At 49.5% G+C, this 17,870-nt stretch overlaps 1 protein-coding gene across 1 annotated transcript in view; it reads right to left on the reverse strand.

Moving 5' to 3' along the window:
• Positions 1-2,321: 2,321 nt before the first annotated feature.
• Positions 2,322-17,870, reverse strand: part of CAPN13 (calpain 13) — a 53,049-nt gene continuing 37,500 nt past the window's right edge. The window contains 12 exon segments of the mRNA XM_035000533.1: positions 2,322-2,390; positions 2,953-3,008; positions 4,018-4,152; positions 6,178-6,253; positions 8,100-8,168; positions 9,743-9,801; positions 9,913-9,970; positions 13,261-13,322; positions 13,682-13,713; positions 14,751-14,804; positions 15,150-15,169; positions 17,342-17,353. Of these exon segments, the coding sequence (XP_034856424.1) occupies positions 2,364-2,390; positions 2,953-3,008; positions 4,018-4,152; positions 6,178-6,253; positions 8,100-8,168; positions 9,743-9,801; positions 9,913-9,970; positions 13,261-13,322; positions 13,682-13,713; positions 14,751-14,804; positions 15,150-15,169; positions 17,342-17,353 (660 nt within the window). The 3' untranslated portion in view covers positions 2,322-2,363.

Here is a 17,870-nt window from a genome sequence, read left to right on the forward strand (position 1 = left end):
ATCTCTGCAATGTTTGTTAACCTGTGTTCAGTAAGAAGCACCAAGGGTTCATCAGGAAATATTTATGCTAAAATATCATTTCTTTATGGAGAGAGTGTCTGTCTCTTGATTTTGAGGTACACAGTTGGGAGATTACACAAATGCTGTTTACAAAAATTATCGGGTCCCCGAATATGTTGATCACAGGACCGCTGCATAGCAGAACTGTGTATTTCAAAGGGACATTGGCATATAGAAATGGTCACCAATAGGTTTCAGATGAGAATCAGCAGGAATAAGTAAAAAGAGAGGCCTCGGTGAGGCAGCAGAGCTATCTGCAGGGATGTGAAGGTCTGGCTTGTGCAGTCTTTTTTCTACAGTGGTCCAGAGTAGAACTTGAAGCATGGGTGGAAAGTTCCAGGGAAGTAGATTGTTGCCTCTAGACAAAAAAAATACCTAGTGCCTAGAAATGTCCAATCAGGGGGAGCACAAATATTGAGCACCCCAGTCCTGGAAGATTCTGGCAGACTGTTGGGGCTTCTGCTACAGTAGTGTAGGGTGTGGACTATGTGTCTCTAGGGTCTATTCCCTGAACATAAACACGTAGAAGAAATGTGACATGGGCATTAATTTTTCAGCACACTCATGCTAGAGGTATAGATACTGATGCCTACAGATGTGTGAACAGCTGCACAGTGAGGCAATGGTAGATCTGAGGCTGGACCCAGCCCGCATCTCCCCAGGGTCTTATCATTTCTGTTGCTCCACACATTAGCCTTTCCTGTGATGAGTGATTGCCTTTCCTCTTTGGAATTTCAAATTAGGAATTCTAGAATGAAGCTGGGCTGCTATTTTATACCACATACAAAAATCAACTGACAAAGGATTCAAGACCTGAATGTAAGACCTGAAACCATGAACCTCCTACAAGAAAACATCGGGAATAAGCTCCTTGACATGGATCTTGGCAATGACTTTTTGGATTTGACACCAAAAGCAAAAACGACAAAAGCAAAAATAATCAAGTAGGACTGATAGACATTTTTTCCAAAGAATACATACAAATGGCTAACAGGTACATGACAAGGTGTGGAACATCATTAGTCATAAGCGAAGTACAAAGTGAAACCACAATGAGATATCATCTCACACCTGTTAGAACGGCTGTTATAGAAAAGACGAGAGATAATGTGTTGGCAAGGATGTAGAGAAAAGGGAACACTTGTGCACTCTTGGTGGGAATGTAAATTGGTGCAGCCACTCTGGAAAATAGCATGCAGTTTCCACAAAAAATTAACAATAGAACTATCATATAACCCAGCAACTACTTCTGGGTATTTATCTGAAGGAAACCAAAACACTAACTTGAAAAGTTATGTGTACCCCATGTTCACTGCAGTGTTACTTACAATAGCCAAGACAAGGAAAGAACCTAAGTGTCCATCAGTAGATGGATGGATAATGAAAATGTATTTTATATACAAAGGAATATTTTTTTAAATTTTTTTATTGCTATGTTAATCACCATACATTACATTATTATATATACGAAGGAATATTACTCAGCCATAGGAAAGAAGGACATCTTGCCATTTGTGACAACATGGAGGGACCTTGAAGGCATTATGCTAAGTGAAATAAATCAGAGAAAGAAAAATACTGTATGATCCTACTTATATGTGGAATCTAAAAACAAAACAAAACTCACAGATACAGAGAATAGATTGATGGTTGCTGGAAGTGGGGGGTGGGGGTGGTGGGCAAAATGGGTGAAGGTAGTCCAAAGGTACAAACTTCCAGCTATAAGATAATTAAGTCCTGGGGATGTAATGTACAGCACTATGGCTATAGTTAACAATACTATATTGTATATGTATTTGAAAGTTGCTAAGAGAGTAAATTATAAAAGTTCTCATCACAAGGAAAACAAATGTGTAACTATGTGTAGTGATGGATGTTACCTAAACTTAGTGTGGTAATCACTCCACAATATATACATATATCAAATCATTATATTGCACACCTAAAACTAACACATTGTTAAATATCAATTATAGCTCAATAAAAAATAAATGAATTAATAAATAAGAATTCTAAATCCCTCACTCATGACTTTCAGGCCACACTCTTTCATAAATGTCCACTGGTCATTCCACCCATGGTTTAAATGAAGCCTGCAGCATTGGCCTTGAAATTCAGAGGCCCTGAGAAGTTGAGCCCTGGCTCACACAGATAAGGGCTCTGTAATCTCTAGGGAGGCTGCTCTCGGGGCAAGAGTCTTGTGTGCAGTTCCTGGAGGAGACAAGGAGTTGTGCTCCTAGAAGGAAATGATTCTAGAACTGCCATGTCTTACCTGGACTCTGGAGTCTGCTCTACTCCCCGCTTCAGTTGTACATGACCAGGTTCATCCACTGAGAAATAAGCATCATCATTATGACATAGCTTAAAATTTGTTTGCTTAATACAGAGCAGGGCAAATGGTACTGCCTTCCTTGAAAGATCTCAGTCTAGTCTCATCAAACCTTTCCAGATAATTCCAACCCAGCAGGGGGTCTCAAAGCCCCCATCACTGCATATCTTTTGCTACTCCCTGAGTAGCTAGGCATGAGAGGGATAGCTGAGGTCGACCAGCTGGCTGGGCCAGGAGGCTCTTTCTAAAGCTCAGTAGGAATAAGTTTAATGTACAGTGAGCTCAGCAGGTGTTCTTCATTCCCTCTTGGATTTATGACTCCCACATAATCTTCTGCTTTACTAAGCTATTGGAAAAAAATAAAATCCGTCTGCCAAGATCCTAAAGCAGCCTTGGCAGCCAGCAATATATAAAGGCCCTAATTGGAGGCAGAGGGGGACAGCAGCTTGGCTGGCCTTTGACAGACTATCCAATATCCTCAGGGAGAAAAACTCCCCCTGGAATCAGGAGAGGAGAGGTGGCCTGGGACTTTGTCCTGTGTTTTGGGGAGGAAAGTACCTCACCTCCATTTCTGTCAGGTAGAGTCGTTTTCCATCCTTGGAGAGGTTCCGGAAAGTCTCTAAAGAGGAGGAGAGGAATCAGGAAAGGTCAAGGGAGATAAAAGCAAATACAGTGATTCTATGTAAAGTACTCTCTCACTCTCCACAGTGTGCCCAGCCTCCCTCCTGTCTCTTCCCAGCCAAACCCCACACCTGTGGGACAGCTCTCTGTGACCACTCTGGCCCACACACGCCTCTCCCTCTTCTCATGCCCTTGCACTCTGCACCCTTCCACATACAGCTGAGGGGTTGTATGGGCCTGTCTTATCAAGTGTTCTATGGGCACAGTTTGGGGAACCCCCCTTGTCCAACTGAGAATTCTCTGGAGGTTTATGCCTCACCCTTCTCTTTTATGCTCCCAGGGCTCTGTTCTCTCAGTCTTTATTAACTGCCTGGCTCAGAGCTGTGGGGTTTGCAGAGGTGCCTCATGCTGGGGATGGGATGAGGATTAGGATGAGGCCAGACCCCACTTCTACCCCCAACACAACTCTTGAACTATAGTATGGCTTGGGGTTTCACATAGGATTTCATTGGAAAAAAGGGGGTAGGCTGCTAAGAAGTGTCCAAACATCTGACCTATATAGTTGAATTTCTGGAGCCTTGGGAAAGCCCCCCCTCTGCCCCCACCTATTCACTTGTGTGTGAATTCCTTCAGCAGAGACCCTAATCATTCATTGCAAGACTATAGGGTAGGTTTAAATGGTAAACAACATGAAGAGGGGACACAGTGAGTTAAATTAACCTTGATCCTAAAAAATACACTAAATAGGGTGATGAGGAAATGAGAGACCTGGGATAAGGGAATGTCCTGGACAGAAAGAGTACAGAAGGGATGCAGGGGACCCAGGCTGACTATACCATTACACAGGCTAAGGTTGGCTCTGCCTCTTGGAGCAAGGGCTCCTCATGCAAGACTCCAGTTCACCCTGCTACTGAGGCCTTGCCTAGGCCTGGGGCAGGAGTGCGTTCCTGATCCTCTCCTATGTTTCTTGGTCATTGTGAAGGTCTCCAGGATGTCACCCAGGTGACACTTTCTCTCCATGGTTTCAAGTCCCAACAGGAGGCAGACCAGGCTAGGGAAGCTGACCCTGCCACTGTTTTCACTGTACCAGAGGGTCATGAGATCCAGCAGCTCATTGCTGATGGAGGTCCCTGCAAGGAAGTCTGGGCCACAGGGTGGGTTAGTGAGCCGGAGGAAGCTGGGAGCAGGTCCGGTCCTCTGACATGCAAAGTCTGAGAAATGCGCCTGGAGTGGTGGCCTTCCACCACTGTTTCCTATTTAGTCTGGCCCAGGCGCCCATTCATTCCACTTCATATTTTTAATGGTTCTCTTGTTGCCTCCTTCTTCTTGGCTGCTGGGCCCCAGTGACATTGTTGTGGAGTTTGGCCAGATACCAACTCCAGATACTCAAGACACTGACTGCTCTGGGGGTACTTCAGCCTTCATAATTATCAGATAATTCCCATGTGAACAGGGAGCTTCCAGGACACCTGGAGTTTGCTCCCAGCCCTGCATCCATCAGGCCTCTCCCCGTTGGTGACCTGGTGAAACCACCTTGTTTCCCAACCCCATTACTGCATGTGGGTCTTAGGTGTGAACGCCGCTAGTGTGAGCAAGTGTGGTCCCTGGAACTGGGAGATTCAGTCCTACGTTGGTGGATTAGGAAAGAGACTGGTCCTCAGATAGGAGACCACAGTCAGAAGGTGGCCACAGGTGGGTGAGACAGAGGCACCTTGCTCTCTTTGGGCCTGGTTGTCCTACATGTCTAATTATGAGGTCTGGGGGGCACCAACCCCATAGCAGACAACAGCAAACTGGCAAACGGCCATGGCTGCAAGCTTTGGGGGGCAAGCAGAACCTTGCAAGCCAAACCATCCATCAAGGGGGTGAGCCTGGTGGCCTGTGGGCCTCATGCACCAGAGATATTTGGTGTCTCCAGCAGCATTAATAAAATAAGAATTCGAATGCCTTTAGATAGGCCAAGCACTCTCCAGCTCGCCACATTCAAAAATCACCCTCTTTTCTTATGGTCAGCTCCATGGCCCCTTTCAGTTATCTGCTTGGTCTTTGAAGACTTTTTAGTTGGATTCCAGCTATTCTCTATCTGTCTCCCTTTCATTATTCTGGAGTCATCAGTGTGGTCTCCTATCAGATTTCGTTTTTTCTATAGCTATTCAGGGGTTTTCAAAGTGCGGTCCACAGACAAAGAGCATTGGCCTCACATAGAAGCCTCTTAGAAATACAAATTCTTGAGCCCCACCCAAGCCCTCCCGAATCAGAAGTTTTGGGTGAGGGGTGAGGCTCATCAAGCTGTACTTTAACAAGCTTCCAGAGGGTTCCGGTGCATGCTCAAATTTGAGAACCACTGCCCTCTGGTATGAAGAACAAAGGGGAGGACAGGTGCTAAGGCAGGAAGAGGCTTCTCCCTGCTCTCCAGGCTGGGGGCCCGCGGGAGGGAGAACTGTGGAGCATCTCCTTCCAGTGTTTACCTGGGGGGACTCTGATCTCACATTTTCTCAAGGAAGGTGGCAGTTTTCTGACTTAACCTTTGTGTGATCCATTTCACCCACCGGTATAGGGCAGATCATGACTCCTGATCACCGAGTAGTTGAGACAGTCAAATGAGATGACATGAGTACAAGTTCTCCCTGAACCCTGAAGCTTTTAGGCGTCCTACCGTATCCTTATCATCATCCTAGGACTGAAAGCTCTTGCCTTCTTGAAGCAGACAGATGACATTTGATTTCACTTAGCTCCAAACCCTCTGTGAAGACAGTGCATCCACCTGCTCATGAGGGTGGAACCCTGACAGCCCAGAGGTTGAGATGGAAGTGTGTCTAAGGCAAGCTTGAGTTCTGAGAGGGTATCAATGACATGGGGTTGTTTTCACACAGTTAGAGCTGTTTGGAGACAAAAGGCGACTGGGAAAATTGACTGGCACACAAGAACTCAGGTTGGGGAGGATGGAGTCTGAGTCCTGAGCCTGGAGGCCAATAGAGGCTGGTGTTAACCGGGGAGGACACAGAGCCTACTGCTCTGCTCTCTCCTGACCGTCCAGCTTTGCTGCACCAGCCTTGCCTACAGCATGCGAGGGGTGTGCACTCCTCTCTCTCTCTCTCTCACACACACACACACCCCACCATCACCACAGCCCCAGTCATGATGACTCCGAATGGCCCCTGCTTTACCTGTATCCTTTATAGCCTTCCACAAATCCAAACTCAGGAAAACTCCAGAGTGATTCTGGGTGTTCTGGAAAACACTCTGATTTGGGAAAGGAAGCAAGAAGTCCATGTGAGTGCCCTCACCCATCTTAAAGAGGAAGTCCTGGGGAGAGAGAAGTCCTGGAAATCCCTTTTCCACCCCAGGAAACTGTTCCAATAAACCTTGAGTGGATCGGGCTCAGGGGCAGCTCAGCTAAGGCCCCAGGGAGGCAGCAGGGGGAGCCACCTGGTAAAGCCGACCACCCTGGCTGCCCGCTGTGGGGCTGTGGGTTCCTCTCCCAGGCCTGCACCTTCCTCTCTCCCAACCTCCTTTCTGTCCTTCCCCACCTCCTAGACTGGGCTCCCAACACATGGCAGATTCCTGTGTCTGGGAGGTGTGGAGCTCTCTCAAGACTTTGCATAGGGTGGTGGTTAAAAGCACAGAAATTGCAACCAAACCACTGGGTTTAAATGCTGGCTTGACTATTTACCAGATGTGTAGCCATGGGCAAGTGACTTCATCTTTCCAGGCCTCAGTTTCCCCACCCACAGTGCAGTGCCAATTACAGTACGTGCCTCATAGGATTGCTGCTAGGGGTCAATGAACAAATGGTTAGGAAGAGCTTAGGAGGGTGCCTTGTAACAGGTAGTGAGTACATGTAACAGGCAGGTGGGGACCGCGTCCTGGGTCCTGGCCCACCTGCAGGAGGGAGCGGCCCTAACACAGCCTTGTACAGGGCGGCTCTCCTGTACCCCGGACTTTTCCTCCTCTCCCTGGTTCTCACCCGAACCCTGATCAGCCCTGCACTTCCCGGGTGAGAAACAGCTCGGGCAGGTGACTTGCTGGGAGGAAGCATGCAGCCGCCCCGCGACTGGACTTGGGGCTCCCTGGTTGGGCCTCTGCTCAGCCGCCCCACAGGAATTGTTCCAAGGCAAAATACCCCCAGCAGGTGTGTGACCCACCGATTCCCGGGGGCAATGATCACTGTGAAATAGCAGCCCAAGAATGTTTGCTGGCCTTATTTGGCTTTTGGTGAGTATATAGAAAGCCCTCAATCGGGAGTCCCTCACTCATTCGGTAATTTACTACTTTGGTCATTTGTTGGGCCTTTTTAAGTGCCTGCTGTGTACGAGACACTAAGAAAGGTGCTGGGGGAAGCAGATGAACATGAGGGTGCCCCTGCTCTGCAATCTAATGGGGCGGGGGGGGATAGATCAGCCATTACAATGCCCTGTGAGTCCCCTAAGTCAGGGACTAGGTGATACATCCTGGGATAGCCCCACGAGAACACCTTATCTTTTATTGTGGGCTCAGGGGGACGTAACCGGGCCTGGGGGCAGGCGAGGCCTCCCAGGGAGGATTCCTGAAGCTGGACAATCAGGGTGCTCGGTCCTGGCCAGGATCCAAGTCTCAGAGCTGGGGGCTGAAGGAGTGAGTGGGAGGAGTCCAAGGGCTCCTCCTGGACCCAAACCAGGGTCCCTGCTCCAGGGTCTTGTGTACAGCTCTGATGAGCTTAGACCTTGTCCTGAGAACAATGGAGAGGCCACAGGCCACATCTGTGATCTAGTTGTACCTGGCAGATAGGATGGCGAACAAGTGCACAGGGGTAATGTCTCAGGGAGCGGGGGGTGGGGGGGACTGGGGAGGGATGATGCTGGCTGGCAGTCTTAGCTACCGTCCATGGTGATCCCTCTCTCCTTCAACCTCCTGGAGTACCCTTCACCCTGCCACTTGCTTGGGCATTGCCTCGTGTCTTCTAGTGGTGCGTGTGGTCTCCCTGAACAAGATGTGAGTCCTCTTGAGGGCAGGGCTGGGTTCCTCTTCTTTCACGCCCCTCAGACTGTGCAGGTAGGGCAGCACCCAGTAGAAATTTGCTAAATGGGACACAAAGAGAAAATGCCGGTACCTGGCAGCGGACAAGCCGGCCCCACAGCCTTGCAAACTGCTCTTGATCAAGCCACCCGTTCACTTTCAGCTGGAGGGGCGTTAAGAGTGGACCGTGCAGCACGCGGGGGGCAGAGGCCCTGCCCACAGAGCCAGGAGAAGTTCCATCCATCAACTAGTAGCTCTGTCAGTCCAGTGTCACCTGGACGTGGTCCCACCCCAACTGCAGACTCAGCCCTGTGTCTGCAGGGGCCTGGCTTAGCTTCATTTTACAGAGGAAAACGGGCAACTGGAAGGGGAAAGAAGCCCTGAGAAAAGGGGGCCAGCATCACGTGCATCCAGGGCAAGAGAGAGGCCGGAACACAGCCTGCACCGGGTGGAGTGGGGCCCCTGGCAGGGGAGAGTGGGGAGGATCGTGAAGGGTCACTGCAACCCCTGAAGCAGCATGTGGGTGCAGCTAGGTGGAGGGAAGGAGGTACAGCCAGCCCTGGTCACCCCGTAGTAGTACAATGGGTTTAACAAGAGCTAATTCGAGGAAAAGAATCCATCTCTGAGTTGCTGCAGGGGAGCGGTGGGTGGGTGGGAAGAAGGGTAGAACAGACCTGTCTGCTTTGCAGGGCTCCAGCAGACACCACCTCCCCCGGGGTGACCCGCCCTGGGGCTGTGGGGAGCCATGGGGCCCTTCTGATTCTCCTGTGGAGGTTGGGCAGTATCTCCAGGTGATTCCAAACCAGGGCCACCAGAGACAGGGCTCGATTTGCGATTTCATCAAGAAGCACTCTTGTTCGACAATGGCCGGCCTCCCGTTCCCAATCGGGCCTTGTTAACAGTGGAGGAGCCCCATCAGTCTCACTCCAGGGAGGCTGCATACACTGAGGGGAGGGTCACAGGGCGCAGCTGGGAGCCAGTCTCTCCGGGGGCAGGCAGGGGAGAAATAGCTCCTTGGAGGTGGCGCAGGACGGGAGTCAGGAGCCCGGGCTTGATGCCCAGCCTGGCCACTGGTGCCCACGGACAGCTCGCTCCTCCCGCCCCGACCTCCGCCGCCTTGGCAGCACTAACGGGGTGCGGCTCTCTGTAGACCCAGGCGTTTTCTCCAAGTTCCAGTGGTTGTTCTCTTTACTGAATTGGGGCTTGTTGAACAAGGGATTTAGGGAAGACTCATCCAGGGTAAGGGGAGGGTGAGAGGGAAACAGCCCCCATTGGTGCTGCCAGGAGGCAGTGCAGAATGATGTTAGGACACAGATTTGGAGGCTGCAGACTCTTCAAATCCAGGCACAACTTCGGACTGGCTGTGGGATTACTTAATAAGCTGCCTAGCCTCTCCGAACCCCTCTCTCACCGTGTGATGGATCATACTTCTTACATCATAGGGGTTACTGCAAGGACTACAAGGAAAGTATATATCCCAGTACAATTCTTGGCATGCCAAGATGCTTGATAAATGACAACCATTGGCACTGTTGCTATGATTGTTCGGGAGAGGTAGTGAGTTAGCATAGAATCCACAGGAACCCAGGCTCTTGCGTGAGCCCTTAGAACCAAAGAAGAGAAAACACTGTGAGTGAAAAGCATTCCTAATGTCCTAATGAGACCCCCAGGGAAGCCCAAAGAGCAGACGGGCTCATAGAGCTGCCAGAGAAGGGGAGAGAAGACTGCAAAGGATACATCCATCAGAGCCACGATGCCCCGGCACTCATCCAAAGAGAACGTGTCCCCTGGAGTTCCTGGGGGTGGAGAACGGGAAGGATGGAAATGTTGGGGGTGGGGGTGACACTAGACTGGCTCAGCAGTGGGGTTGAGGGTGGGGCCAGTAGGCCTGTGGGGTCTGACCTTACCTTTCAGGAGCTCCTGGTTGAGAAGGCTCTGAAGCTGGGTGGCATCCATGTTCAGTCCCTGATCCAAACAAGAGAGGAACGCAGAAATCCCGTCAGTGCTCAGGAGCTGAGGGGCACGCCTGCCTTCCTCTGTAGAAGTGCTCAGACTTCCAAGCCTTCGGTTCCCACCCAGCGCCCATCTAGCCTGTCATGAAGCCTTTCCCAATTGCTCCAGGTCACGGTGATGCTCCCCCCCGAACGTCTGTAGTGCTCATCACTCCTGACATTTGATAGCACGTGTGGGTTGCCTTGCACTTCTCTCTTCCTTTGCTATTGGACAGAAAGCAGTAGTTTCTTCCTCTCCACCATACATGGCACTTGGGAACCCCTCCGGAGAAGTGTTGAATGAATCGACTCAGCCCTGTAGGTGTGTTTTCCCATCTGCTTCCAGAAAGAGATGGAGAGAAAATAGGACTGTTGAGAGAGTGAGTGTGAGCATGAGCATGTGTGTGCGCGCAGAGCAGATGAAAGTGTCAGGAATCTAGGCTAAGAGAAGCTGATCTAATGGAGCACATTACTTAGCATTAGTCTTCCTAGCCACTGAACCATAAAGGAAGTCAAGGTTTTCCTTGGATTAAAAACAGGAAGAAATGGAGGCTGAGGGGAGAGAAACTTTTCCCAGCCTGAACTTCTGAAGTTGTTAACTGCATTCAGTCTTCTCCCAGGGACATTGAGCAGCTTTGTGGGGGGCGTCTTCCACGATGATGCCACAGAGAAGAAGAGCGGTGCTGTGCATGGCCATTTCTCACATGCAGGCTGGTAAAAGCTGAGGGGCTGATGTGACATCAGCATTCTGGGAGAGCTTCACGTGGGGGAAGGAGCCAGAGTGAGGTCCCTCAGCAGATGGCTTTGCAGAGTGGGATGGGGTCGGGGGGAAGAAGGTGTCTCTTTGGGTTCTTCTGAGAATGGACACCCCACAGACCCACAGACATGCTGTCCTCGGGGTTGGTTGGCTTCACCACCTAACTGACAGCAAGAGCAGCCCCACAGCCTGTCCTCAGGGGAGAACCCCTTTCATTGCCCCTGAGAAAAACATGCTGCCAGTGTTTGAAATTGGTCCTCAGGCCATGCCTCCAACATCTCACTGGCTGGGTTACATCAGAACAGTCGCACTGTGCGCCCACTATCAACAGAGTTTTTTCCTCCAAAGAATCATGGCACCTAACTTGCAGAGCCGTTGGCAAGGAACTCTAACTTATGTGGAGTCACCAACTAGAATATAAGTAGCTTTGGGACACGGACCATGTCTCCTTCCTTCTGCATGTCTCTCTACCCTAGGACAGTCCCTGACCTGGACCAAAATGTTTGAGGAAATGAGGATAGGAATGGAGATGAAGATTGCCTTAAACAAATACCCAAAGAATTGCACGTCTGTCTCCAGCACCTCCACATAAGATTCCCTGAGGACTGATGTTTTGCATTCCCGAAGCTTAGTGCGGTACTTGGAATATTTGGTACGTGTTTGCCAATTGAATAAATGGATAGATGGCCATGACCTGACTCAGAGGCTGAGCATGTCCTTCCTTTCTCCCAGGCAGCCCCTGGGTTATAGTAGCGTCACCACTGTCACGGCTGATGTAGGTAACTCATGGTAGTGGTAGCGTGTCATTGAGTTCACTTAAGGCTAAACAGATACAAGAGATCAGGAGAGAGGACTCAGTGAGCGCGTGCACAGACATTTTGCTTTCAACTTTCCTTTGCGGATACAGCCTTCGAGGACAGTTCACGGGTTGTGCAGAATGACGCCAGGTTGGCCCTGTTCAAGGGTGCTCAGCCAGGGGCTGAAAAGGGGGTGCAGTCCAGTCTATTCCACTTCTGAGCTGTGCACCTTGGCACAGAGCTGCATGCGTCTTTTAATTCCTACAAAGGCCCCATCTAGGCTACCAGTTACCCTCAAGGAGGAGACCTTTGGTGGTTGTTTGGAAAAACCCTGATTAGAGGGAATCTGTACCATTTGTCATGTGACAAATTATATTTTTTAATTCAGATGTGCAGGTGCATGAGCCATGCTGCGGATTTTGCCATCTGCCCCTGAAGGAAGCCTGGTCTCAGGTATCCTAATTAGGTCCTGCTGATTGCCTCGGGGCAGTAAACTTAGTTTGGACATCTGCTCTGGGGAAGCTAATCTGTTTTAATTCAATGCAGATTGACTGAGCACCTTCTCGGGGCCAAGGACAGTGATAGATATTGGGGACAAGGAATGCATAAAATGCCATCCCTGCCTTTGGGAGCTCACAGACTGGGGATAATCATCTGGGCAGATCTTGTCTTGCATCAAGTGAAGTGCCTTCTGAATCAGCCCAGATGTGGACCTGAATCCTGGGCCCATATTGATTTCAAGGAGGTCCATATTGAGCGGCTCCTTAAAACATATTCCCCTCACGACAGGCACATTCTTCATTTCTCCTTGCTTTTCCCTCTGGGCCCAGGCTGCCTGAATAATTCCCCTTTAAGCTGCCTCCTAGTTACCCCATTAGCCCTCTGAATGCCTGGCATCTTTCCTGTCCCTGGCCTCTGCCTGGCCCAAGACTGGCATGGTACACATGGTCATATCTATCTATCTATGACTTTGCACTTCCCAAACCAACATGACTATTAATGGCAAAAGGCCCATTGTGCAGAGCCCTTGGCAGCTGTTTTTATCCTGGCAAGTCAAGGAGTTCTTTATAACGGTTTATTAAACCATTAAGAAAATCCTTTGTGCACATAGGTGGCTTGGCAGGAAAAACACGGCTGGTGTTTTCTGAAGCTGGCTGGCTCCCGGGAGGAATGATGCCAAGGGAAGTGGCAGAGCAGAAGGAAAGATTTCAGGGGGTATTGCCAGTTATTTGTTTAAAGATTTATTTATTTATTTTTTAATAAAGATTTTATTTATTTAACTGACAGAGAGAGAGAGACAGCTAGAGAAAGAACACAAGCAGGGGGAGTGGGAGAGGGAGAGACAGGCTTCCCACCAAGCAGGGAGCCCGATGCGGGGCTCGATCCCAGGACCCTGGGATCATGACCTGAGCTGAAGGCAGACGCTTAACCAACTGAGCCACCCAGGTGCCCCTGTTTAAAGATTTAAAATACCCTCCCACCCCCATCATTAGCCCAACCCTCACCAAGCTCTGCATTCCAGCCCAGATGTCACCCAGCTAGGATGCCACTTCTATCCAGGGCTTGGTAACCAGATCGGTTCTGGAGACATCCAGGGAGAGAGGTTGACAAAATGACCCACCAAGTCACTTTTCTTCTCTGTATCCTGATAAGAGCCTGGTGGCTCCATCACTCAGTACTGTACCTGTTGATCATATCTAAGTACTGTACCTGTTGATCATATCTGTGGAAGATGCTTTCTTGGGAGCCATTTTCCGGAAGACTTGCCCGGATCAAAGGGAAAAGAGTCAATATCAAATTTCTGAGGAAAGAAGCTATCTGTCTGGTACAGCAAAGGCACAAGAACCACTCCCCACACCTGGATCTGAGTAGGAGGCTTCATCCAGCAATCGGATAAAACTTGTAGGGGAATGAGAACACCAAAGTTTGTGGAAGGAAGATGACTGGGTCCAGCCTGACCTTGGAGGCTTGGTCTTTTCCCCCCCTGCCCTGCCCCTTTGAGCCATCATCAGCCCATTACGGTGTCTCTGTTTTCATTGGTCAGTGCTGAGGTAAGAAGGAGACAGAAGTTCTTGGGGATAGGATGTGGCCAATGAAGCTGGCCAATGAAGCCTTCACATACCTACCTTTGGTGCTGTAAGGTTGAAATTGCTGCCCAGATTCCTAGAAAAACAGGGAAACAGTGTGACAAGGATGAATGGCTCACTATTTAAAGGAAGCTTGTATATGGAGGACACCCTAGGTGGCACTGGACATTTACACCAAGGATCTGAGTGAAGGGCCCTCAGCACAGTGGGATGTGACGTGGGCAACCATGACAGTCAGCAGACAGGTAAGCATCATAACCACTTGTCCAGTCTTTTGACTGGCCACCATCTGGTCTTCAAACTATTTAGCAAATGGTTCCTTTCACAACCAGATACACATGTACAGTGACCCCCATTGCCAAGACCGCAGATAAGCTTTGTCTTATGTTCCAACCCTGGTGGTACAGTGGCTATCTGGTATGCCGGACTGAGGCACCATCCATGCTCACCTGTTAAGATGGCCATGATTATAGCAATGTCTGCCTCAGGCCCAACAGGGGATCAGGTGCCCAGCAGGATGTGTACTTGTTGATCCCAGTCTTGACCATGGACTTAGCACTCAAGACTCTCCATGACTCGCCTCTGTCTCTCAGGCCCATATTTCACGGTCTCCCTGATGTACCCCACCCCACCCCCTGGTCACATTTCAGACAACTGCCCTGCATGCCATGTATGATCTTCCTGGGCATATGGCTGACATCACTTATCTATACTTCCCGGGCATATGGCTGACATTGTGTTCACCCACTTCCCTCATGCTTTTTTTCTTCTACCTGCACTACCTTTTCCTTTAAGCATTAGACTATGTTTTCCATCAAGGACTAGCTCAAATGCCATTTTCTCCAAGAGGCCTTCCTCAATCTCTTTTGCCCGAGGTGGATCCCTCTCCTCTGTCCTCCCATATGACTTTGCACTTCTCTTGAGCAATGGCTCCATCCTGTTCATGGTCTACTTGTTGGTTCGGACTCTCTCGCCACCCTTTGTGGTAAGCTTCTTGCAAGCAAGGCCCATGCCATGTCCCCTACTGACACAGTACCTGCAGCACAGGATGACACAATGTGTTTTTATAAAATTAAGTGGAATCAAACATTCAGAAGCCCAGCATTTCTGTACCTGTCACCATCTGGCATTTTCAGGAAGGTTCGGAGCAAAAACCCAACTGCTTCACTGTGGGCAGAGGTGACCACCACGTAGGTCCCAGTGCTCAGACTGAAGTACTTTGTGAGGTTGCTCTTGGTTTTAAAAACTATGCCCTCGATAGCATTTCTTTTTTTTTTTTTTTAAGATTTTATTTATTTATTTGACAGAGAGAGACACAGTGACAGAGGGAACACAAGCAGGGGGAGTGGGAGAGGGAGAAGCAGGCTTCCCGCCGACCAGGGAGCCCGATGCGGGGCTCGATCCCAGGACCCTGGGATCATGACCTGAGCCGAAGGCAGACGCTTAATGACTGAGCCACCCAGGTGCCCCTCGATAGCATTTCTGAATTGAGAAAAGAAGGTGGGTGGCAACCTCTTCCAGAAGGGCTGGAACTGGAGGAAAACATGAAGATGATCAGAACACCCCCTGTGTGCATGGGCCCAGCCCCAGAAGAGACCCACCACCTTCCAGACCCCTCTCCATTCACCAAAACAGCATTACAGTCCCTGAAAAGGGAGACAGTGCTTACCTGGATTTTCAAAATGCCACAGAATTCAGACTGTTATTTAATATAGATGCTGACACCGCAACGAATGCAAAAAAGATATGGTACATGGTTTTATCTCATTAGGTCCCATAGTATCCTGGGTTTGGGTGTTACTCTCTCTGCTAATAAAGACTTCCATGGAAACCAGTGAAATTGTTCCGACACTGAATTACTTTTGGAGGCCCTGCCACCCCTTCTCTCCTGAACTTTTTACAGTACTCTTTGGACTGTGTAGCTCAGCAGAGTTGGACTCCTCCCTTCCCCCCATTTTGTCTCCCAGCAGAGCCCTGGAATTCCTTCTCATTGGCGAATAATAGGCTCTGATCATTTTCCTTTTATTTCAATATTTTCTTAAAGATAAAACAATAAATATAATGCAGTTCCCATTACCAGATGTCACATGCATATTACATAATAAAAACCCCTTACTAAATAAATTTTCCCCAATACAGTCGAGCATGGGGATTCCATTTAGAGTGGTTACGCAGCGTGAAATGATTATTTGTGAGCTCTGCCCTGGGAAGAAACAGGGAGAAAGGGAGAGTTTCTTTTCAGAGGGTGGGAACAAGGCTGGGCTACAAGATGAGACAGGAGATAGGTCACTGTCCCCAGGTATGCAGCAAGGGCTGGGTGCAACCTCCAAAGTGACTTTGCTGATGTTAACAGTGGCCCCAGCAGGTTTGGAGCCTGACTTGTGTGAGCCCTTCTGGCAAAAGCAATGATGAGAACAATTCTTCTCTAGAAAGCCAATACTGTCCTGTGTCTCTGGGTTTGTATGTGTGTAAGCACATGCATGTGCACATGGGGAGACATTATGCACAGAAGATTGTGTGCTTCCTACAATCCAGAATTTCCCTGCTTCCCTGCTCTCCTGCTCTCCTCTCTCCATTGGACTCTTGAAGCCTTGCCCAGGCTCCCTATCCTCTAGCGCAGACTTGCTCAGTGGCAGCCAGAAGTATGAGTACGTGGCATGCCGGGAGGCTCTTGGTCTAGTGCAGAGACCCAGCATCAAATTAACGCAGGCCTACTGGCACACAGCCCTGACCCTGTAGTTCTAGGGATGGGGCTTGTGCCTTTTCTTGGGTCAAATCCCCACTCCTCACTCCAGCTCTGGAGATTTGTTCTTCGCACTTGAGTGCCTCCCTGAAGCCCTTCCAGAAATTCTACTCCAATGACCAGGATGCTGGAAATGAAAATCAGATCCTAAACCCAGCTCTGTGGCTGGGCCCCTGGTGTCAGTGGCCTCCTTGCTGCCCAATTTATGCCTGGGCTTCGGAGTATTCCCTGCTTAGAAACCCCCTGTCCTGGCCTCTGTCTACCTATTGGGGCACCCCTGGAAGGCCAGGAAGAGCTTCCCTGGACCCAGAAGCATGCTAGAGATACTACCTGTTGGCTGTGGCTACATCCTTGGTCCCCAGGCACCTGCATCTCCCCCGGCAGCCACGGCCCCCATCCATTTAAGGGGTCTGCATGCTTGTAACTCCATCTGTCCTCCATCCTTACTCTTAAATCACCCTGTACCAACGCCAAGCCAGAATATCTGCTCAGGAGAGGTGGCTATTTGGTTGAAAGAGGAGCTAGATTTGCCCTGAAGGTGCATTTGCAGAGCATGCATCCTGTTTATGGTGGATTCAGGGGCTGACAAAGAATATGAGGCTAAAGTCCCCCTAAGATGCCATTAGCTCTGCTTCTTATCTTAAATAGGAAAGAACGGGCTGCATCAGTCTTATCTGTCAGAGGCCAGATTCCTGAAGATGGTTTCACGGTTGCAGCCCCTCTTAGATTTCAAACCAAAGAACAGCTCGAGGGGTCCAACATTTAGACCAGGACAGCAAAAATATGTCCTGCACAGTTGATCTATTTGGAGATTCTAAGTTTGTATCTGTTACAGGACAGAGCAAGACTGAATTTGCAGCTGCTGAACAGCAAGAGACGTGCCAAAGTTACAGGTGTTGGAAGAGGCATTAACAGTTGCCAATGCACAGCAACAGAAGCATGAGAAGGTGCTGATTCATACCTGAGGGTCGACCTGTAGGGCAGAAAAAGAAAGACAGGTTCAGGAACTAAACAAAAACACGAAGGCAAGCAGATCCCAGCAGCCCAGCACAGGGCCTTGTGTTCCTTCTTCCTACGGTCAGCCTGTTCTCTGCACACCCCACTGGATGGGAGCATTACTCATTCCCTGTGCAGAGATGTGAAAAAAAAACCTAACCTGTTGTAGGCTGTAGGGAACTCAAGGGGAAAGGATACGGAGGAGGAGAGTCTCCCTTTGTCAGCTCAGCCACATGTGGTTACTTTTTATAGCAATGATGATAAAACCAAGGGAAGGGTGAGATGTCAATAGGGCAGGGGTAAGACGGAACCTAGATCAAATGTCAGTTTCCCAGCATCAGGAGTTCCAATGCGAGGAAACGTCTTTTATTCCATCATGCCACTGTAAAATATGGCGGGAATTTGTTCTAGGCTTCCCGGTGTTTGTAGGGAATGTATGTGTGCATCCAAATAGGGAAATACCAACATTCTGTCTTCCCACATGGCAGAAGGAA

This window comes from Mirounga leonina, unplaced genomic scaffold (assembly GCF_011800145.1).
Source record: "Mirounga leonina isolate KUSES-001 unplaced genomic scaffold, KU_Mleo_1.0 Mir_125, whole genome shotgun sequence".
NCBI classification, from domain to species: domain Eukaryota; kingdom Metazoa; phylum Chordata; class Mammalia; order Carnivora; family Phocidae; genus Mirounga; species Mirounga leonina.